The 22,895-nt window shown below is 42.6% G+C and overlaps 1 protein-coding gene and 1 pseudogene across 4 annotated transcripts in view; one reads left to right on the top strand and one right to left on the bottom strand.

Annotated features, from left to right (window-relative positions):
* KDM4B (lysine demethylase 4B) overlaps positions 1–22,895 on the bottom strand; it is a 224,851-nt gene that overhangs the window by 51,178 nt on the left and 150,778 nt on the right. For 3 of the 4 annotated variants that reach the window (XM_038383771.2, XM_043502583.1, XM_038383772.2), the window contains 6 exons: positions 22,196–22,316; positions 19,554–19,732; positions 16,161–16,383; positions 9,348–9,424; positions 9,091–9,146; positions 8,294–8,402 (listed from right to left, as the gene is read on the bottom strand). In XM_038383771.2, the coding sequence (XP_038239699.1) occupies positions 8,294–8,402; positions 9,091–9,146; positions 9,348–9,424; positions 16,161–16,383; positions 19,554–19,732; positions 22,196–22,316 (765 nt within the window). Of the gene's footprint in view, positions 1–8,293; positions 8,403–9,090; positions 9,147–9,347; positions 9,425–16,160; positions 16,384–17,406; positions 19,192–19,553; positions 19,733–22,195; positions 22,317–22,895 lie in introns of those variants that run through there. The other variant, XM_038383773.2, reaches the window with a different exon arrangement.
* On the top strand, positions 2,890–3,141 carry LOC119848241 (annotated as a pseudogene).

Here is a 22,895-nt window from a genome sequence, read left to right as displayed (position 1 = left end):
CTGGTGGCCAGTTTATACCCATTTGTTCTTGTGTCCACATTGGTGCTGAGCCGAAATAATTCCTCTTCTTCTCCTGTATTTATCCCTCTGATATATTTATAGAGAGCAACCATATCTCCCCTCAACCTTCTTTTAGTTAGGCTAAACAAGCCAAGCTCCTTAAGTCTCCTTTCATAAGACAAGTTTTCCATTCCTCGATCATCCTAGTAGCCCTTCTCTGTACCTGCTCCAGTTTGAATTCATCCTTTTTAAACATGGGAGACCAGAACTGCACACAGTATTCTAGGTGAGGTCTCACCAGTGCCTTGTATAATGGTACTAAATCCTCCTTATCCCTACTGGAAATGCCTCTCCTGATGCATCCCAAAACCGCATTAGCTTTTTTCACAGCCATATCACATTGGCAGCTCATAGTCATCCTATGATCAACCAATATTCCAAGGTCCTTCTCCTCTTCTATTACTTCTAATTGATGCGTCCCCAGCTTATAACTAAAATTCTTGTTATTAATCCCTAAATGCATAACCTTACACTTCTCACTATTAAATTTCATCCTATTACTATTACTCCAGTTTACAAGGTCATCCAGATCCTCCTGTATAATATCCTGATCCTTCTCTGAATTGGCAATACCTCCCAGCTTTGTATCTGCAAACTTTATTAGCACACTCCCACTTTTTGTGCCAAGGTCAGTAATAAAAAGATTAAATAAGACTGGTCCCAAAACCGATCCCTGAGGAACTCCACTGGTAACCTTCCTCCAACCTGACAGTTCGCCTTTCAGTAGGACCCGTTGCAGTCTCCCCTTTAACCAATTCCTTATCCACCTTTTGATGTTCATATTGATCCCCATCTTCTCCAATTTAACTAATAATTCCCCATGTGGCACGGTATCAAATGCCTTACTGAAATCTAGGTAAATTAGATCCACTGCGTTTCCTTTATCTAAAAAAATCTGTTACTTTTTCAAAAAAGGAGATCAGGTTGGTTTGGCATGATCTACCTTTTGAAAACCATGTTGTATTTTGTCCCATTTACTATTGACTTCAATGTCCTTAACTAATTTCTCATTCAAAATTTTTTCCAGGACCTTGCATACTACAGATGTCAAACTAACTGGCCTGTAGTTACCCGGATCACTTTTTTTTCCTTTCTTAAAAATAGGAACTATATTAGCAATTCTCCAATCATTCGGTACAACTCCTGAGTTTACAGATTCATTAAAAATTCTTGCTAATGGGCTTGCAATTTCAGGTGCCAATTCCTTTAATATTCTTGGATGAAGATTATCTGGGCCCCCCGATTTAGTCCCATTAAGCTGTTTCAGTTTCGCTCCTACTTCAGATATGGTAATATCTGCCTCCATATCCTCATTCCCATTTGTCATGCTACCGTTATCCCCAAGATCCTCTTTAGCCTTATTAAAGACTGAGGCAAAGTATTTGTTTAGATATTGGGCCATGCCTAGATTATCCGTAACCTCTACTCCATCCTCAGTGTTTAGCAGCCCCACTTCTTCTTTCTTAGTTTTCTTCTTATTTATATGGCTATAGAACCTTTTACTATTGGTTTTAATTCCCTTTGCAAGGTCCAACTCTACTCGACTTTTAGCCTGTCTCACTTTATCCCTACATGTTCTGACCTCAATTAGGTAGCTTTCCTTGCTGATCCCTCCCATCGTCCACTCCCTGTATGCTTTCTGTTTCTTCTTAATCATCTCTCTAAGATGCTTGCTCATCCAGCTTGGTCTACAACTCCTTCCTATGAATTTTTTCCCCTTTCTTGGGATACAGGCTTCCGATAGCTTCTGCAGCTTTGATTTAAAGTAATCCCAGGCCTCCTCTACCTTTAGATCCATAAATTCTTCAATCCAATCCACTTCCCTAACTAATTTCCTTAATTTTTGAAAGTCAGCCCTTTTGAAATCAAACTCTAGTTGCAGATTTATTTTTGTTAATCCTTCCATTTAGTTTGAACTGAATTAGCTCATGATCACTTGAGCCAAGATTGTCCCCTACAACTATATCTTCTATGAGGTCCTCGCTACTCACCAAAATTAAATCTAAAATGGCATCCCCTCTAGTCGGTTCAGCAACTACTTGATGAAGGAATCCATCAGCTATCGCATCTAGGAAAATCTGAGCCCTGTTATTATTACTAGCACTGGTCCTCCAGTCTATATCTGGGAAGTTAAAGTCTCCCATGATCACGCAGAATAGAATAATTGCTAGAATAGACAATTTTGGACACAACAGCACAACACAGAACAACAGATTAATATCTTATTTTTAATTAGGCCCTTTTTATTATTACACATATACACACGGAATACATGATGACATGGTATAATGGTTTGATTGGCATCTATGTGGGATTATCTGAAGTTGTAACTCACTCACTGCTTTACCACTCTTGGGTAAATAAAACATTCACACTATACCATTCATTTTGAATAAGCCACAGATGTTACAAAAAAGGTTTTAAAATGCTTTAAAGTCCCACCCGCCTCCCTATAAATCATCTCCTGATATATTGTGGGTGGGAATAGGGATAGGTGGTAATTTTTTAGTCACCTGAAAATTGGTACTATGCTCCCGAAGAAAACACTGTATTGGGCCTCCCCTCTGCTCATCTAAATATCAATATCCCATCTCTCCACTGGGAGTGAGACTCTTCCTCCCTCTGTAGCTCCTGCCATCAGGCATAGCCTTCCTTCCCTACTCCCTTCCTTGCATCAACTGTACTAGGTGCTGTAACAAAGACTGACCCTGCCCCAAAGAGGGACAGATATTTCCCTCTCCCCACCCTCTCTCAGATTCCAGCGGGCACACGTGCAGCCCTGTGGGTAATTTTTGTTTTTACTGCTGCCTTGTGCCAGGCTGCGTTATCATGAGCTTGCCCCTGAATCCCAAGCCCTTGCTGAATGGGTTGACGGGGAAGCTGGTGATGGTGAAGCTGAAGTAGGGAATGGAGTACAAGGGCTACCTGGTGTCTGTCGACAGCTACATGAACATGCAGCTTGCAACCACAGAAGAATTCATAAATGGTATATTGTCAGAACACCTATGCAAAGTTTTGATAAGATGTAACACTGTCCTGTACATCAGAGAAGTAGAAGAAGAAGAAGAAATGAGAGAATAAGTTTGTATATTTCTGGAAAATAAAGATCAGTTTTTCAACCACACACACAAACACAGGAAACCACTCTGCCTCATACGTTCCCGCCACTCCCAAACACGTCCAGATACACCAGTAATGCTCCTGTACGTAGATGCAATAAGCCAAGTTCATTTCTCTTGTAAGTATCAAAATCAGTGGAGAGAGATGAATTTGGTCCTGTGCTTTCACTCTGAATTCCTAGCTTTTGTTAGTCAAAGTCAGGCCCTTCGCATTGCCTGAGTGTAGTTTTTAGTATTTAATAAGCTATGCCCTTATCGCACTGTAAGCCATGTTCAAAAGGTAGATAAGCACCACAGCAAAGTGCACAGCAGGAATACGGCCCTGAGAGCAAGTCAATAGCAATGAGATCTCATTATTAAACTGTCAATACCTAACTCTCTCCCTAGCAGGGACAAGCGCTGATATACGAAGCGCTCAATACAGCCTCTCAAGGGAGTATTAACCCTTGAGTACAGGGAGTCTGATTTTATTGCTGTAAAGCCTGCTTCCAAGCCTGAGGGATTAACATGAATCTAATGGCACCCCAGTGGCAGAGACACACTGTTGTGCAGAAGAGCCAGACCAAAAGGAATGATTAGACAGATCAAATATGATCGGAGGAGAAAGGAAAATTTAAGTTACAGGGACCTTGAGATGTGGAGTATGGTGAAAGCAGAGCAAGTGGAAGACCTGGAGGTGTGGGACATGTGACTAATGGCTCATGTAAGTCCTGAGTATTGTGGGGAAGATGCTCTGACAGATATGAATTAATGAACAAGGGGAGGTGGGAAGAGAAAGAATGTCTAAGGTACGGGAGAAAAATACTCCGAATAAATGCACACACAAAAAAATCAGATCATAGCTAAGAGTAAGGAATGGGCTGTCTATAGCATGATGAACACTACAATTCATTTACTCCAGTGAGGGATGACAGCTAATTATTCTGAATTTCCATGTCATACATAATTTACACATACAGGCCTGTAATACACCATTAATCAGAAGCCATGCAAACTGCATTCTTTATAACGATGCAGCATGCCCAAATGAACTGAGAGGTCTGTGCTTTCAAAGGGGGCCCTGGCCTCAGCACCTAATGCACATTTTCAGATCAACTGGACACTGTTTTCAAACAAGTCACCCCAAGTCCTCATCCTGCACCTACATCAGAGAGTGCTGCCCCACCACCCCCACATTGCTAAGGAAAAGAGATGTGAACAGTAACAAAATGCACTTGAATCTACTGGAGAGGCATCTCCCGCCACCTCCCTTCTTTACTCTAGTTCGTTTACTTCAGCTACCTACGACCTTCCTATCATTCTTCACCCTCCTTTCCCAGTTCCTGTTCATGGGTCTGTTCATCCCAGCTCCACACTCTCACCAACATCTGCCTCAACTCAAACACTACTGAAATCTCCAGCCTTACCTCCTCTTCTGCTCACCTTGATTTCAACTCCCTTCTCCATGTTCACCACAAGCCTCACCACATACAGGATACCTCTACCCACCTCTAACACACAAAAGAAAGGTTATCACAATCCTCCTGTCCTCCTCTTCAAAAAACTCCACTGGTTCCCCCATTTGTATCAGGATGCACTTGCCAAAAGCCTCATGGACTTGCTCCATGGTATCTCACAATCCATATTTCTCTGTACTCCCCCATGCTCATCCAGGGCTGCTAGTTCAAAGACTTTCTCCTTTACATCCTACCATCAAGAACAAAGCCTCCTTGTATCTCTGACTCATTGACTTTACATCTCATTTCAAATTTCAGATCAAAATGTAATTTATCTTCCCTTAGTTATGACACCTATAAAAGTAAAGTAGCATTATATATGGTAACACTGCAACACATTGTTGTTTCCAGCACGGGTATGTGCATATATCTTATAATGGCACCCACAAGTAAAAAGCCAAAAAGGGATCTTAGCAAGCAGACAGTAAACAAACAACAGACATTCTGGTGGTGTGGGATAAAGGGGCTCAGAGTCAGTCTACTTCCTACATCCTAAACTAGTCCCAACTGCAGGGGTAGTAGAAACTTTCTACAAGGGTCACACTGGCATCTTGCCAGAAGCTTCAGAGCTGAACGTGTGTCCAAGCAGATATCCGAGCTCCTCCATGTTGCCTGCTAGCAGAGTAATGTGTGATCTTGGCATAAACTGCACACAACTTAAAATATTTAAGACTCCAGACGACAACGGGAAAGGCTGCTCTGATTAAGATGGAGCAGTGCATAGTGGGTCATACAGACTAACATTTTCAAAATCAGGTGCCTAATGCTAGGCTTTTCAGGGGGTGCTTAGCACTTGCAGCTCTTACTGACTTCCAGTGGGAGTTATGGGTGCTTAGAACAATAGACAGTTAACTAAGTGTCCTGATTTCCAACCTGAGGCATCAAATGTGAAAATTCTACATCTCCCATGAAATAGGAAGGAAACCACAAGGGACAATTTTGGCCCCATGCCCTAGCGGATGTTCATTCATAGAAGAAAAGCCACTGTACAATTCAGCAAGACTGTCCATCTATTCAGGACTGAAACAGCAGGAGTTGTGTTAACAGATCTGAGCGGGGTCCCAGGCTGAGAATAGCAGGGACTGCTTCAGGTTGGGTATGACTAATCTGAGGTATACTGGTAGCGTTGTATAGGAGAAGCTCACAGCTGCTGCCCATACTCTACTTACCTTTAGACCATGCTATCAGTCAGTCACTCTTACTCCCACACTGTCCTTCACTCACCCTGCCGTGCCCAAGTAATTTAGAAAATCTGACAAGCCTTAGCAATCTCAAACCCTGTAATGCCTTAGGCATGAAACTCAACCCGCCTACTTCTTGCGCATACATGTCAAGCGTGTGCATGAACCTCTCTATAGGCACTTATGAAAATCTGGTTCTTTTCATTTCTTAACATTGCAATGTGTGAGAAAAAGACACCATTGATGTGGGTATGCGTACAAGGGTATGTTTGGGCACACCTGTGTATAAAGCAGAGCTGGCTGGGATGCCATATGAAGGAAGGATGCTATTTTAATATTCTGTCCTCTCCAATATTACTTCCTGTGCCCTACATAGCAAAACCCACCAGCTTATCCAACAAATCCCCACACGCTCTGCCTGGTAAGAGTCAAGCACATGTCACACCTAGAAAAGTAGTAAAAAGAAAAGGAGTACTTGTGGCACCTTAGAGACTAAAATTTTTAGAGCATAAGCTTTCGTGAGCTACAGCTCACTTCATCGGATGCATTAGATCAAATTAGATCGAAATGCATCCGATGAAGTGAGCTGTAGCTCACGAAAGCTTATGCTCTAAAAATTTGTTAGTCTCTAAGGTGCCACAAGTACTCCTTTTCTTTTTGCGAATACAGACTAACACGGCTGCTACTCTGAAACCTAGAAAAGTAGTGTTTCTCTTCCTCCCAAAAACAGCAGCAGCTGAGTCCAGCTGTTCTCAGTGAGACCCGCAACACAGGTAAGCTACTACAAAGAATGCTTTTCTTAAAATGTCTACTGCAGCTAAAGGAGGAACATGGAATTTACCAGGATACTGGATTGGACTGTTGGTCCATGCAGGGTACCATGGAGGATGAGGTACAGCTCAAAGGCCCTAATCAGGATCATGGGCCAATTGATTCAGGTGTTGTACAAATAAATGTTTCAGATGAAGGCCTATTAAATCCATGATGCCCTTGGACACCTGCAAAATGCTGCACAGTGGACAGAAATCCATGGAAACTTGTTACTGAATCAAGCAGCATCACACCAAAGGCTTCCCAATGCTCACCTTCACTTTCCTGTCCCCACAATTTGTAGTTCTCTCTACACACCCCCAATACACACGCCATACCCCTCTAATTATCATCTTCTGCCTGTAAAGTCTTCCCCTTTAATCACAGAGTCCTCCCACACAGACCCATGCCAAGCAGTCTGGAGTTCACTTTGACAAAGTGATGCTGCATAGACTCAGTGACGGATGCTGTGCAGTTGCAGGGCAGTCATACAGGAGTTAACAGGTTTTTTTGTGAGGCCCCATTAAGCAATACAAGCGACTTCTGTGTAAAAGGATTTTTAATTCATCGTTACAAGTGGTGGTAATGAAGAGGATGCATGCTGGAAATGTCAGACGATCCATAAAGAGCTGGTGCTTCAAGATTTATCACTCTCGCATCACATTGCTCCATCATGCAACCTGAATAATGAATGCTTTTTACATTCACATTTGTGTACAAAACCCATTTGCACAACAGAAGAATAACTCTAGAAGCATACACAGATTCTTCCTAACCTCTCATCCAGGAAGGGCTGGGCTGCCTACACTGAATAGCTGCGCAGTTAACAAATACATCAGCACTAACTACCGAATACATCAATACTAATGACATCTTCCCTCACCATATCCCACTCTTGCTGTCCAAAACTGACTCCCACACACAAAAAAAGCAAAAAGCACAATTTATCTTACCAAATGTACCCATAGCACAGGGGTATTCAGAACCAACTGGGAGAACATAGCACCCTAGGCCAAGCCAAGACTCATTGATTCCATCTAATCATTAATCCCCTGGGATGAAGCTATTGCAACCACCACAGAAAGGAATTAGGTTACATGCCAGGAGCTGAATTTCTATTGATATATCTTCTCCCGATTCCCTCCTTATCGAGATGACCACAAGGAGGCATTTGTTAATTTCTGCACAGACAATGGAGATGGGAAAGATTTCCTGATTAAGAAAGGTTTCAGAGTAGCAGCCATGTTAGTCTGTATTCGCAAAAAGAAAAGGAGTACTTGTGGCACCTTAGAGGCTAACAAATTTATTTGAGCATAAGCTTTCATGATGCATCCGATGACGTGAGCTGTAGCTCATGAAAGCTTATACTCAAATAAATTTGTTAGCCTCTAAGGTGCCACAAGTACTCCTTTTCTTTTTTCTGATGAAGAAAGTGAAGCATTTTAAGGGAAAGCAGACCCTCTCAGACATTTCCAAAGGGTACTGCTTCCTGAGGCATTTCTGGTGATAAGTAGGAGAACATCCTCCAGCCCTTGCAGCCTGAGACTCCTACAAAACATTTAATGTTTTTCCTCCCTAGCTAAGCCAAGCCCTGCTATTACTCAAACAATCCCCAGGAATTACCTACCAGTTTCCACCGCTGCTCTGGAATAGCACTGATGTCCACAGGATGGCGCTCTATTACGTTGAGGAAACGGGCCTCTGGGACAGCAATAGCACAGATTATATGGATCCACCTGGAAATCAGAGAAATTAGAAGCTGCCATTTTTTTAAATTTTTTTGGCACATTTATGGGATGAATCAACTCTAGAGGGCTGTTAACATTTCTCCCGGTTTCCCTTCTATAGTATCTGGACACATTTATGATAGTTGGCAGCACTGGTAATATTAGCATCTGGTTATTAATCATGCACTTCACTAGATAAAGGTCTCTGGAACAACTGGGATCAACTTTTTCCAATAGGGAACTGAGCACTGTCTGAAAGGTGCTGCCTTTGAAGTCAATGACATTAAAGGTGATCAGTGCCACACAGAATCAGACCCTCAAGAGCAGAGAAAGAGTAGGACAGCACAGCCATCTCAGTTCACCCATCCACTCTAAGAGAGCAGCAACTATGCATGTGAGGCAAAATTTCGCTCCCACATTGGAGCACCATGACCAGTGTTTACAACATAAACAAAATTACTTGCACTAGTGCTTGGATGAAACTGCTGGTATACGTGCAATGCAGTGTAGTGGTAGCTGTGCTGGTCCAGGATATTAGAGACACAAGGTGGGTGAGGTGATATGTTTTAGTGGATCAATAAATCTTTTATTTATTCTGTTGGTGAGAGCTTTCCAAAGAAGCTGGTCCAATAAAAGATATTATCTCACTTACCTTGCCTCTCTAGTATACATGCAAGACATTTGAAATGCTACCTACCTTCCATCAGTGGTCATTTGAAGAGCTCCTCCCCTGAGATTACACAGGCAGCAGTCCTACAGTAAAAAACCATCATAAAGATTAATTGGAAAGGCAACCAAGGCAATCCCAAACCAAACCTCCACAGAGATTTATTAAGATGGGGCAACAGCATGCAGGGAAATACTTTGTCTCCCCACCTTCCCTCAGTGTTGAAGCATCCAGTTAATTCTCCCCAAAACCTTTCCTTTCCAGTCTCCACTACAGTAGATGCTTACCGCTGCCCATGCATTGGCTGAGCACCGTGAACAAGACCAGCCTTCATTCACCAGATCAGGACGTATTCCATAGCAACCTGAAAGAAACCAAAGTATTCTTCTCACACTCTTGGCAACACATATGCAAAGCCCACTGCTGATCGTTCAGGTTAGATGCATCTTGGAAATTAGACACAGCATTTGGAATAACCAGATTCAAAACCCGAGACACCACAATACATACATGATAAGGAAGAGGAGTCACCTAGGGGTAAGGCAGCTAGGATTGATGTCACATACTAATGAAATAGAATGTGAAACCCCAACGCCTTCCTAGGGCCAAAGGTCAGGAGGAGATGTCTGGCACTACATTCAAGAGATTGGTCTCAGAAGATATGCCCCTATTGCTACACTAAATGGACACATCAAAAGGGGTAAAAATGATGAGCTGATTTAAATCCAGCTGTTGCAGCCATCTTTGCAGAAAGATTGAGTAGGACTTTACTTTATTCTACCCCTTTTCCCCCCCTTCAAATAATCTAGCAGTGGGGAATTAAACACTCCATGTGCTTACTGTTGCACATCACACAGGAAGTCAGCGGTGGAGTACGGAATTGAACCTGGGGGAATCCCAGGCTAACCAGTGGGCCATCCTTCCTTCCAAGCACCTCATGAGAAATTTTAAGCTTAACACACTAAAAGCTGGAAATCAAGGTGCTACCATCTCTGTTGAACAGGCAAAAAGGGTCTCTAGTATACAAAGCACTGCAATACTTAGTGTTAATAACTTGGGTAAACTAAAGGTAAATATTCAGCTATCAGTGAGGGCGACACAGGACCCACCTCCGTAACAAGCAGCTATCTAACCCAGACAGACAACCTCAGAAAAGAGTCAATAATATACACCCATGGTTGCCTCCTGCATATGAAGTTCCTTTCCATCACGCGACAGGTCATGAAAGCAGATCCAATCCAGACATGGCAAAAGAGGCGGGGTGATGGAGTTTGGAAAACTGATTAGGAAGCTGACATGAGTTTCTATTTTAAGCCCTTAAGTGAAATATCTGTGGCACCCAAACCTGTGTGGAACAGACTGTGAAATATCAGCACTGATTTCTTGTTTCAAGACCACAGGTCAGGGGGTCTCTGGACTTGAGGGGGGAATCTTCTGAAGGAACACAGCTCTCAGATGAGAGAGGGAGAGAGACAAACTAAAGAATGAAAGAAAAAAGGAGCCTAAAGGAGAAACTACGATGAGAAACATATTTGATATTCATGTTTGTTTTCAGAAAATAAATTAAATCTTGCTTATTAAGAGCAAATCAGCCAGACTAGAACTGCTCAGACTAAATTTTAACCTTTGAGTGCTGCTGTCTGTTTCCTCAGGAGCCACGGTGCTTCTGAATGTAGCCAAGAGGCAAAATCTCATTCTTTTAAATAAATACGAGGCTTTTAGCTCCCAGAAATAGCTATGCAAGAGAGAGGGGAAGAAGTGTGTGCTGAGTGGAATGAGAGTGATTGAAGCCCAGAATCAGTAGTTAATGCAACGAGGCTAAAAAACAAGCGAAATAACTACTCTCTCCCCTCAACAGAGTGTGTCAGCACCTCAAGGGCCTAGAAACCTTGGACAAGGTTTCCTGGCATCCCTCCCATTGTCACAGCCTAACACAGCTGGGTGAGACTCCTCCAAATCGGACTGCAATAAGTGGCCTGCTCAGCAGTTTTACAGCCCCCAGCCAGCCCAGCTTCAATAAGCCCTGATGCTATAGTGCCATTCTACAGAGTGAGAAAACTGGTCTCACCACACCAAAGTCAAATGGATACTGGAGTCTACAAGTGCAGACAGACAGTGACAAGGAGACAGGGAGGCACCTGCAACCTGAAGCAGCTAAACCCAAGCCTCATGGGTCGAGCATAGTTAAACCTGATTAGCAGAATGCACCAGGCTCAGTCTATGACTGCAGATTAACTTTGCTTTATTCATATACACAACACTCTCTCCAAATCAGAATTTGGCTTGCTAACATTGTTCTTGCATGCCTTTCTACTGGAGATGTATGCATGTCCTGGATAAAGAGACTCAACTCTCCAGTGACTACTATCTCCCGAAAGCCATCTCTATCATGGGTGCACTCACCCTATGTCAACATACTACACACCATGAGCCGGAAGCGACCATCTTGTGGATGCAAGAGAAGTTCATCCTTTATTCTAATTCTCCACAACAGACATTTGTGCTCAACTGCTCTTGTCTATAAAGCTGAGACCATAAAAGCAAATTTTGCGGATACAAGTCAAATAATTCTTTCCATCTGCCAAGGTCAAAGAGCAGAATAGTAATCTACCACACCTCTTAATACTAGTGCAAATCTTAACTAGATGCTGTAGAATCTACAATACTCATGACGAAGGCCAGCACCTTCAACCAGCTGCCATCAGAAGTCCTCTCTTGGGCATAATAATTAAAAGCATAGTGGTTTGTAGTGTTGTTGTAGCTGTGTTGGTCCCAGGATATTAGAGAACATGGGTGAGGTAATATTTTTTAATGAACCAACTTCTGTTGGTGAAAGAGATAAGCTTTCAAGTTACCCTGAGCTCTTCTTCAGGTCTGGGGCCTTTCCGATAGAAGATATTACGTCACCCATCTTGCCTCTCTAAAGAAACAGACATATATGTCTTCGGTGATAAACTGTCACAAACAGCAACACAGACACTATGAAAATGCATCTCAGAAACTATTCCATAACTCCAGGTGCTCCCAAGAACAACAGAGGCTCACAGAAATCATGGTGTTAACTACCCTCTCTCATAAAGCCTTGGTAACTGGTTCACCTAGTAGGTCAACATTTGAACAAGTGAGAGGATTGAGAAGGTTAGTTAAACAGAAATTAAAAGGTACAGTGACTAGAGTGAAATCCTTGCAAGCTGCATGGACACTTTTCAAAGACATCATAATAGAGGCTCAACTTAAATGTATACCCCAAATTAAAAAACACAGTAAAAGAACTAAAAAAGAGCCACCTTGGCTGAACCACCATGTAAAAGAAGCAGTGAGAGATAAAAAGACATCTTTTAAAAAGTGGAAGTCAAATCCTAGTGAGGTAAATAGAAAGGAGCATAAACACTGCCAAAGTAACTGTAAAAACCTAGTAAGAAAAGCCAAAAAGGAGTTTGAAGAACAGCTAGCCAAAAACTCAAAAGGTAATAATAATAATAAAAAAAATGTAAGTACATCAGAAGCAGGAAGCCTGCTAAACAACCAGTGGGGCCTCTGGATGATCGAGATACAAAAAAAGCACTTCAAGACAATAAAGTCATTGTGGTGAAACTAAATGAATTCTTTGCTTCAGTCTTCATGACTGAGGATGTTAGGGAGATTCCCAAACCAGAGCCATCTTTTGTAGGAGACAAATCTGAGGAATTGTCACAGATTGAAGTGTAACTAGAGGAGATTTTGGAATTAATTGAGAAACTTAACTGTAACAAGTCATCGGGACCAGATGGCATTCACCCAAGAGTTCTGAAAGAACTCAAATGTGAAATTGCAGAACTATTAACTATGGTTTGTAACCTCTCCTTTAAATCAGCTTCTGTACCCAGTGACTGGAAGATAGCTAATGTAACACCACTATTTAAAAAGGGCTGTAGAAGTGATTGTGGCAATTACAGACCGGTAAGTCTAATGTCAGTACCGGGCAAATTAGTTGAAACAATAGTAAAGAATAAAATTATCAAGACACATATAAGAACATAAATTGTTGGGCAAAAGTCAACATGGTTTCTGTAAAGGGGAATCATGTCTTACTAATGTATTAGTAGGTCAACAAACATGTGGACAAGGGGGAATCCAGTGGACAGAGTGTACTTAGATTTCCAGAAAGCCTTTGACAAAGTCCCTCACCAAAGGCTCTTATGTAAATTAAGTTGTCATGGAATAAGAGGGAAGATCCTTTCATGGATTGAGAACTGGTTAAAAAACAGGGAACAAAGGGTAGGAATAAATGGTAAATTTTCAGAATGGAGAGAGGTAACTAGCGGTGTTCCCCAAGGGTCAGTCCTAGGACCAATCCTATTCAACTTATTCATAAATGATCTGGAGAAAGTGCTAAACAGTGAGGTGGCAAAGTTTGCAGATGATACTAAACTGCTCAAGATAGTCAAGACCAAAGCAGACTGTGAAGAACTTCAAAAAGATCTCACAAAACTAAGCGATTGGGCAACAAAATGGCAAATGAACTTAATGTGGATAAATGTAAAGTAACACACATTGGAAAAAAACAACCCCAACTACACCTACAATATGATGGGGGCTAATTTAGCTACAACAAGTCAGGAGGAAGATCTTGGAGTCATCGTGGATAGTTCTCTGAAGACATCCACGCAGCGTGCAGCGGCAGTCAAAAAAGCAAACGGGTTGTTAGGAATCATTAAAAAAGGGATAGAGAATAAGACTGAGAATATCTTATTGCCCTTATATAAATTCATGGTACGCCCACATCTTGAATACTGCATACAGATGTGGTCTCCTCATCTCAAAAAAGATATACTGGCATTAGAAAAGATTCAGAGAAGGGCAATTAAAATGATTAGGGGTTTGGAACGGGTCCCATATGAGGAGAGATGAAAGAGGCTAGGACTTTTAAGCTTGGAAAAGAGGAGACTAAAGCGGGGGGAATATGATTGAGGTATATAAAATCATGAGTAGTGTGGAGAAAGTGAATAAGGAAAAAGTTATTAATTGTTCCCATAATATAAGAACTAGGGGCCACCAAATGAAATTAATGGGCAGCAGATTTAAAAGAAATAAAAGTAAGTTCTTCACACAGTGCACAGTCAACCTGTGGACTCCATGCCTGAGGAGGTTGTGAAGGCTAGGACTATAACAGGGTTTAAAAGAGAACTGGATAAATTCATGGAGGCTAAGCCCATTAATGGCTATTAGCCAGGATGGGTAAGGAATGGTGTCCCTAGCCTCTGTTTGTCAGACAGTGGAGATGGATGGCAGGAGAGAGATCACTGATCATTACCTATTAGGTTCACTCCCTCTGAGGCACCTGGCATTGGCCACTGTCAGTAGAAGGATACTGAGCTGGATGGACCTTTGGTCTGACCCAGTATGACCATTCTTATGTTCTTAGGATTGTAAGTGGCTTACTTGGCAATTTCTGGTTTCCAAGGTATGACGTACATAAATGGTAATTTACATGCCCATAGGGTAAGACTCCTTGCACTGACAAAGGCCAAAACAGGTAAAACAGCAGGCAGAAAGAAACTAAGATACCTCCAGAAACAGGATCTGCTCAAAAGATATCTGCTCTGGAGTTTCCTCATTTCTAACAGGGCATCATCACCGATAACCACATGTAAGTGCAAAACTAGTTAGAAGTAGTTTCAACCTGAATCCCCATGAATATGAAGTACAGTTGGTATATTCATGCTGCACTCTCTCTGTAGTAATAGCATGAGAGATAGAATTCTAAACCAACTTTTTATTCCCTTTTCTTCCATTTTGCTCCCCATGTAATTCACCTGGAACTGCTGGCACCAGTACTCTTTTTAACCCTAGCAAAAGGCTCATTGTCTGACCCAGCTGTGCAATCGTTCAACAAAGATGGCCATTTCTCTCGGAGGATTCTCTTATGGAAGTGCAAGTGTAAAACTGGCCAGGAATCATTATATTACATGGTGCAAATGAGAAAGGAGGAGGTATGTAATGAGCCATGGTTCCACTCGCTGCTGCTTCAAAGAGGTGGTTTTATACTTTTCATTTCAAAAGATCTCCAAAAATGATGCTCTGTCGTCTTAATTGCGGAAGGGAGATTTCAGGATTCTATTTCCCACCACAGCAAAAGGATGCAATATCCTGTTTCATTAATGCAGACGGGGGGGCGGGGGGTGGCCAGCAGCAGGACTTTAGACACAGGTTATCCTTTAAAAGCTCCAGTCAGTTCTCCATAGTGGCCTGGGAAGAGAGTATGTCAATGGCACAAGTTTTGGGAGAGAAATTTAAGAATTTCTTTGTCCTCATGAGACCCTCCAGAACCCAAATTACCATTCTGTTAATGCAGGCTTTGAGAAAGCCAGTCTGTAATAGATGTGTCAAAAGGAGAAAAGTGCCCAATAAAATAATGGACTTTCCTCTAAAAGATAGTATCTATAGCTGAAAACATTGTAGAGGCTGATCTGCTGTAGTTTCAGCTGCTATTGAACACTGCCCTTGGGTTTGTAACAGGGGACATTCCCAATCCACTCTAGAAATGGAGACTGACGCACTGAAGTGAATGTACCGGTTTTCATTTCCTCAGTTGTTTCCCTGTGAGCAGCTTTTAATCAGTACCATGGCTGATCACACAAGTTAACGATTTCTACTTAGTGTCCATCACCTGACTTACATGTCTACGGTGGCATTGCTATATTTGCCTGGCTTCCATATCCCCCAGACTCACCAGCGTGGCTTAGGGAGAGAGCCTGCACATTGAGTGTTTATACGGAAGATGCCTCATAAGAAGGGAGCTTCCATCAGGCAGGACCTGATCTCTCACTTATTCGCCCTCCCTCCTTCCCTCTGACCAGAAAAAATAATTCCAGCGGGAGCAAAAGAGGAACAGAAAACAGATGTACAGAAATATGCAAGGATGGTCATAGCTACAACAGACCTGAGAACACAACGAAGAGGAAATGTATAGGCATATTAGTATAGGACCTGAAGAAAGGCAATGTGGCAGGAACCGCAGGCATGTCCAGAAAGTGTCCAAATGCAGAAAGCATAGGTGCAAAGGAGCTTACAAGTGTCTGAATGCCCAGAGCCCTTAGTGGAGAAGGAGGAACACTCACTAGCATGAACCTGCAGGCAGCACTTGGCGCAGGATATCAGGAGGCTGGTTCCATCTTCTCCAATGTATGAGTTTGAAGGAAGGGGCTCTGTGTTTTCACCACCTGAGGTAAAGCACATCTCAGGGATCAGAGGCTTTGTCTTCTGTCCACACTTAGAAAGCTGGAGCAAGGAGGAGCTCTCCCCTGTGGAGACCTGGACAGACTCTTTATCCATCTGTAAGGACTTAAGAATGAAAAGGAAACAGTGGTACACAGACACTCCACTTTGCCCATCCACCAACTGTTCTAAAATTCAAAGAATATTGCCCTTGTGAAAAATCGATCCTCACTAGCTCATGTTGTTTGCAACCATGCAACAAGTGCTCTTATCCCAACTCCTAGCTCACATGACAAGAATCTTGTCACTCCCCTCCGTTCCAACAGGACGCCCTGGGATTTGTTGTTTGGTTTGGAAGCTCAGGGAGGCATTAGAATAATGAGCAGCATTCACTATTTTTGTGTTTATACTTTTACAAAATAAGATCAAATCCCCAAATGCTGCAGAAGCAGAATATTTCATCAGAATAAGCAAGATCTACCCTCCCCTTTGGCAGCCTCTCCTGTTCTTTCAGCAAGAATTTCTTCAGAAGGACATTTAAAGGTTTCTGGTAGTAAACCAGAGTTAAAAACAACAGATTAAACAGCCCAGTTGCACCCAAGTCTCCTCACAATCCATTATACAGCAGCATCATGCAGTCCTGGAGAGAGACTTTATTTCCTGTCTGCAGAAAAAAAATCAGGAATTTTTTTTTAAAACACGCATGCCCCAAGTGAACACAGAGCTGTTTCTGGCTCCATGTCCCTACTTATGCAGGGACAAACGGGGGCAGAGTTGAGCAAACAACATATCTAACAAATTTTGCCTTCAGGCTCATGAAATATCTGGAAGCAAATTGAAAATTCCTTCAAGCTGATGTTCAAATTCAGTGGATGAATTTTTACTCTAATCTTACTTCTTGTTTGTGAATATTCAGACGCCTGGATGCAGTGCTTCGATGCAAGTGGTCAGATGAATAGCATTGTATGTTTCTGTTCCCTGACTGGATGAGTGTGCTAGGATTTCTGGTGCAAAGATTTGCACATGTGATTTTAAATACCAGTTTTCAAAACACTGCTTGAACTCTGAGGGAAAGCAACACACAGATGTGAATGGGGCTAAAGCACATTTGAACAAAAATACTGCACTAATCATATATATTTAAAAAAAAAAAAGTCACCCATATCTTCTGGGACAGCAAGAGCCCACTAGGATTTTTATTCCCAGTGTTTTAAAATAAAGGGGGAAGAGATTCAATACATCTCTGAAAAGCGATACCTTAGTGGAACTGGATGCGAGAAAACAGAAGGCCAGCAAAATAGTAACTGGGGGATAGGATGTTGGAACAAGCATATTTAAACTGATAAACGCTGCTTTTTGCCCTGTGATTCTGTCTCTACACCTATAGGGGGTGTGAGGGTAATTACACATGGCTGCATACAAATATATTCATACATATTTATACACACACACACACACACACACACACACACACAGTACCCTATTACTACAGGGCTACAAGGCTAACTCACGCCAAGTATCAATTTGATGCACACGCAAGTGCAGCAGCACTGTATGTATTAATGTCTGCTCCTGTAAATCACTACAGGACCCAAATGTGTCAGTGTGTTACTTCTTATTTTTTCCAACCCCCTTGAAACGTGCAGCTTTGGTGTTTACGCCAGACACAGCTAAGTTATCAGCACTGTTTATGCCATGCACAGAAGAATTTAACATCTTGAGAGGCTTTACAAATTTTGGATGCCTCTCATCCTGTGTGGTCTGATTTATAATATACATTTGATAGGTGGGGCAGGGTTAGATTTGGTTCCGAATGTTTTGCTTGGCAACGACTGCCAAGAAAATCTGCATCTTAAACCGAAGTTCCCAGAACTTTAAATCCCAGCAGCCTCTTATGGTAAGTGAGGAAGACTGGACGTGCCCAGAAAACCTTTCTGGGTATTATCTCTGATTTACTCAAATGATTAGAAAATGAAAACAAATGAGACACCACAAAGATTTACATATGCATATCTCCTTTCTGCTGCCTTGTACAGTACCTCCTGCATTACATTAAGCTCAGGCTCCAATCATTAAATTTTTAAAACCGAGAACACCACCACTGCTCTTGCTTGTGTAACTGAAATGTTACAGCTGCCTGTATTAGCCTGGGAAAAGAGGGATACTGTAGTGTATGTTCAATTCAGTAGCACTGAGATTGGCCTCTCCGAGGTAGGGACAAAACCACAGAAGGACCTGACATTACTCTCAGTCAGCATTTTGCAAATCCACCCTCAAATTTCAAACAACCTGATGAGCGTAAAAACAGATCCAGGTAGATTCCTCTTTCTATCAGGCAGTGTCTCAGGGTACATCTACACTGCAAAACACAAAAAACCTGCAGCAGCAAGTCTTGGAGCCTGGGTTAACTGACGCAGGCTCATGCTATGGGGCTAAAAATATTAGTGTAGACATTCCTGCTTGGGCAAGAGCTTAGGCTTAGAAACCCAGTAAGGAGGGTTCTCTCAGAGAAATGTCTACACTGCTCTTTTTAACACTGCTGTGCAAGTCCCTCAAGCCCAAGTCAGTTCACACAGGCTATGAGATTCTCTGTTGTGGGTTGGGTTTTTTTGGTTTGTTGCAATATAGATGTACCCACAGAGAGCAGAGACTGCTTTCTCTTTAGAGACTCCTGAGCTGCACCTACTCAGCTTGAGAAGTTGTCACGCTCTGAGTGTTGGTTGAGGAAGAAGAGAAAAAGCATGTGGTCCACCAGTTTTTAGGAGAAGGGCAAGTTTTGCATAGTCCTGGTGGCCTTGTGTAGACAACATTAATGATAATAATAATAATTTGCACTTATCGTGTTCCCCATCAGAGGATCTCAAAGAGCTTTGCACATCAGTTCTCACACCATCCCTCTGAGGTGGGCAGTATTCCCATTTGCAGATAAGGTAACTGAGGCAGAGAGATTAAGTGAGGTACTGAAGGTCGCACAAGAATTCTGTGGCAGAGCTCAACACAAGACAATCTGAGGTTAACGGCATACTCCCTTGCCATCGAATATCCGTTTTACTTAAGTAAAATTAAAAATTAATGCAAGGAAAGATGAAAAGCCAATAGGCTTTTCCCACTGTCTCTGCTATTTCCAGATACATCTCTATGGCATACAAACCTGGGGTTCTGACTTATCAATTTACTATAAAAGCCTAGATCACCACACCGACACCATGAAAACAAACCCACACTAATCTGACTAAAATACCCACTATGCGATACCCTCCACTGACCCACCCATCCGCAGCAGTATCCGAAATTACCTGGTTATAAGGGTAGAAGAGGGTACAGACAGCACAGAAGGGCTCACTCAGGGCAGCAGCTGCATTGAATTTTCGCTCAGCTGGGAAGTTATGCGCTTTATTCTTCCACTGCAGGGAAAGTAAAGACTTCAAAGCCTCTGGGTCACTCACATCCTCCTCCCCGGAAAATGGAAACGTTTCTAGAGTAAAATGAGCAATGGAAAGTGTCTTCAGTATGGACGAAATGCAGCAAGAGGGTGTAAAATAAACACTCCAATGACACTTCGGAGAAGTTAAAGAACAAACACCATCAGTTAGCTCTTCTATAGCACTTTTCATCCATAGGTGCCAAAGCACTTTACAAAACCAGCTATCATCTCCATTTTACAGATGGGGAAACAAACTCAGAGGGAGAGTGACTGGGCCATGCTCGCATGACAGGTCAGTGGGAGAGAAGAGAACCCAAGTTTCCTGACCTCCTGACTCCCAGTCCCAGTGTCCATGCATTAGACCATGCAGCCTCTCCTAATTAAACCAAGTTCAAGGTGTGCAATACATATCTATAGTAATCCCCTGGCCTCCAGGCAGTAGTTTCATCTTTCAGGAAACTATATGATTTGTTTGGTCAAGCCAGCTCCCAAGAGGGGTCTGGGTATCACCCAGTCTCCACCTGTGAATGGCAACTCTGTTCTCAACTACCATCACAGGGTGCACTCCTTACCCACCTACAGATTTAAATCTTGCTCAAGAGGCAAGCTCAGCCAGGGTTCTAGTCTACACTTTTCTGCAACTATTCCCCCAACCCCCTTTCATCGACTGCAATCTACTGAGCAACCTTCATCTGCTTCTGGCACAGGTCTGACAGGCAGCTGTTTGTGATTAGCTTCTGTCAATTCTTTGCTTTCACAAACTTTTGACTGGGACCCCAGGCATTCTGTGATTTTACTCCTGTGGAATCCAATCCTTGCCTCAGTTTTGTGGTCCAGTTTCTAAGCATACATTTTAAAATAGTTTTCAGAGGAGCAGCCGTGTTAGTCTGTATTCGCAAAAAGAAAAGGAGTACTTGTGGTACGTTAGAGACTAACAAATTTATTTGAGCACAAGCTTTCATGAGCTACAGCTCACAAAATGCATCCGATGAAGTGAGCTGTAGCTCACGAAAGCTTATGCTCTAATAAATTTGTTAGTCTCTAAGGTGCCACAAAGTACTCCTTTTCATTTTAAAATAGTGTTAGTCTCTACAAGTGCAATGAAAACTTTCCATGCATGCACTAAGTATAAACTAATGTAGTGTTGCCCAAGTCTGCAAACAGCCCAAAGCAATAGCTCTGAGCATTGGGGAGTCTCCCATACATCTCAGTGCTATGTTAACTCTGAAGCCTAGTAACATACAAGGATTGCTCACTACTTTTCTGCTGACGGTTTTAGCAGAAACATCCAGCTAGTTTGCTTCTCCCACAACTCTAAAGTTCTTCCCTATTTCCCCCCTACCTAGCTGACAAAGCTTCCCCATGACAACTTCTACATATTCAAGTACATGGGGCATGCGGAAAAACAATCAGAGGCAGAGTAAAATATTAATTTAACATTACAATTATCACAAGGCATAGTATACAGATTGTATTATTCATCTTCTGATTTAATTCAGTGGAGACCACCCTTAAAAAAAAAAACCTTCTGAATCTGCTGCAAGATTTCCAGCCTGCTGCACTGCAGGACCACAGGAACCAAGGAGCCCCACAGTAAAGTCTAGGTCTCGGTTTGTTAACGAGGATCTCGGCCTTTGACTGTCTCCCCACCTAATTCCATTAATTCTATATGAGGATTATGGAGAGCATAGGTTCGTGACAGGAGCACTACACCCAAATGCAGTATTTTCCCGTGGCTACAGATATGTCTACACTAGGAGCGAGGGGTGTGGTTTCCCTGCTTGCATACACATACATGCACTAGCTCTCATCCACCTAGCATGAGTATAAATACCAGTGTAGCTGCAGTAGCACTGATAGCAGCAGCGGACGCATGGCTTAGTTGTGCCAAATACACACCCAAGAGCCAGCGCAAGTGTGTGTACATGGGCAAGGGAATTACACCCTAGCTTGTAGTGTTCACATAGCCTAAGACTCCAAACTGCATTACCTGTGCTTAGTAGTGCAGCTATGACAGATGTGAACAGAAGACACTTCCAGGGAGCATAGAAACCTCCTTTGGACGGAAGTGTCAAGTACAGCTTGGCCATCTCAAAGTGATTTTGTAGGCAGGTATTTTGAAGTCCTCATCTGCCAACTGATGTAGCCATTTGAGTAAGATCACAGAACTTGCCCTCCCTCCCTCTCCACTGCACCCACGGCCTATCTCCAAACAGGAATTTAATCACTCGTTGCCCAGAACATTCTCCCAAATTTCCCCATGATGTTTTCCCCCACATTTCCTGTAGTTAACAGGAAAGTCAGAAAAACAAACTAGAGGCGGGTTTAGCATTCAGCAACACTTCCTTCCGAGTGTACAGGGGCCTCCACCGATTAAGCAAAATGCAGAAGAATCTCATGCTATGGTTTTCCATTAAAGATCATCCCAGCAATTTTTCTGGGCTTGACAAGCCACTGGCTGTCTAAGCAAGTAGCCCCGGCATATCAGTATTCTGGACAGCCATTTGCACTCACCCTCATCACTTGAGGCCTCCTGTTTAACCACAGACAATGGGGAGCGGGTTGGTGGCTTGCCCAGTGGGTGACGGCGACTTTTCTTTATCTCCATCTTCATTTTTGAAAAAGCAGAAGTGGCCTGAAACAAACCAGAGCATGTTCCATGGGAATCCCAGAATTCAGGAGAGTGGGGGAACAATAGAGGCCAACTCAAGCTAATTCCCCAGGATGGGGCCTTTAACCACACAAGAAAATCATCATTGCCTTTGGGTAGGATCACCAAGGACCTCCCCACAGGTAATTTTGGTAGATAAGGCCAACACCTTCCCATAAGATCATGCCAGGTAAAGGTAAATGACAACATTTTCCTCTTCCCAGAATAGCCTCAAAGTCAGATGGAGTTTGCTAGTTTCACTAGCCTCTGAAAGGTCTGATCAGTCATGTCACATGTTGCCTGCATTTCAGCTGGAAACCTCAGGGTAAAAATTCTTCCCTTGGGTGAAATTCTTATCTTGCTAGGGAGTTTCATTGTGCCCTTCACCACAATATCAAGGCAAATGAAGTCTGAAGGTATAGATCCTTGAAATCTACAAAGGAATTTTCTGCTCTTCTCCACTCCCTGGACAAGGTAGCTTTGCAAACACACCCACACCCCATCATCATCATGCTGGATGTAATAAAAGTGCTTTGTCAAAGAGTACGGTCTTGCAGTGAGCCT

The sequence above is a fragment of the Dermochelys coriacea genome, chromosome 25 (genome assembly GCF_009764565.3).
Source record: "Dermochelys coriacea isolate rDerCor1 chromosome 25, rDerCor1.pri.v4, whole genome shotgun sequence".
NCBI lineage: Eukaryota > Metazoa > Chordata > Testudines > Dermochelyidae > Dermochelys > Dermochelys coriacea.
Note: the sequence above shows the minus strand (reverse complement) of the source record. Positions and strands in the feature narration are given on the sequence as shown.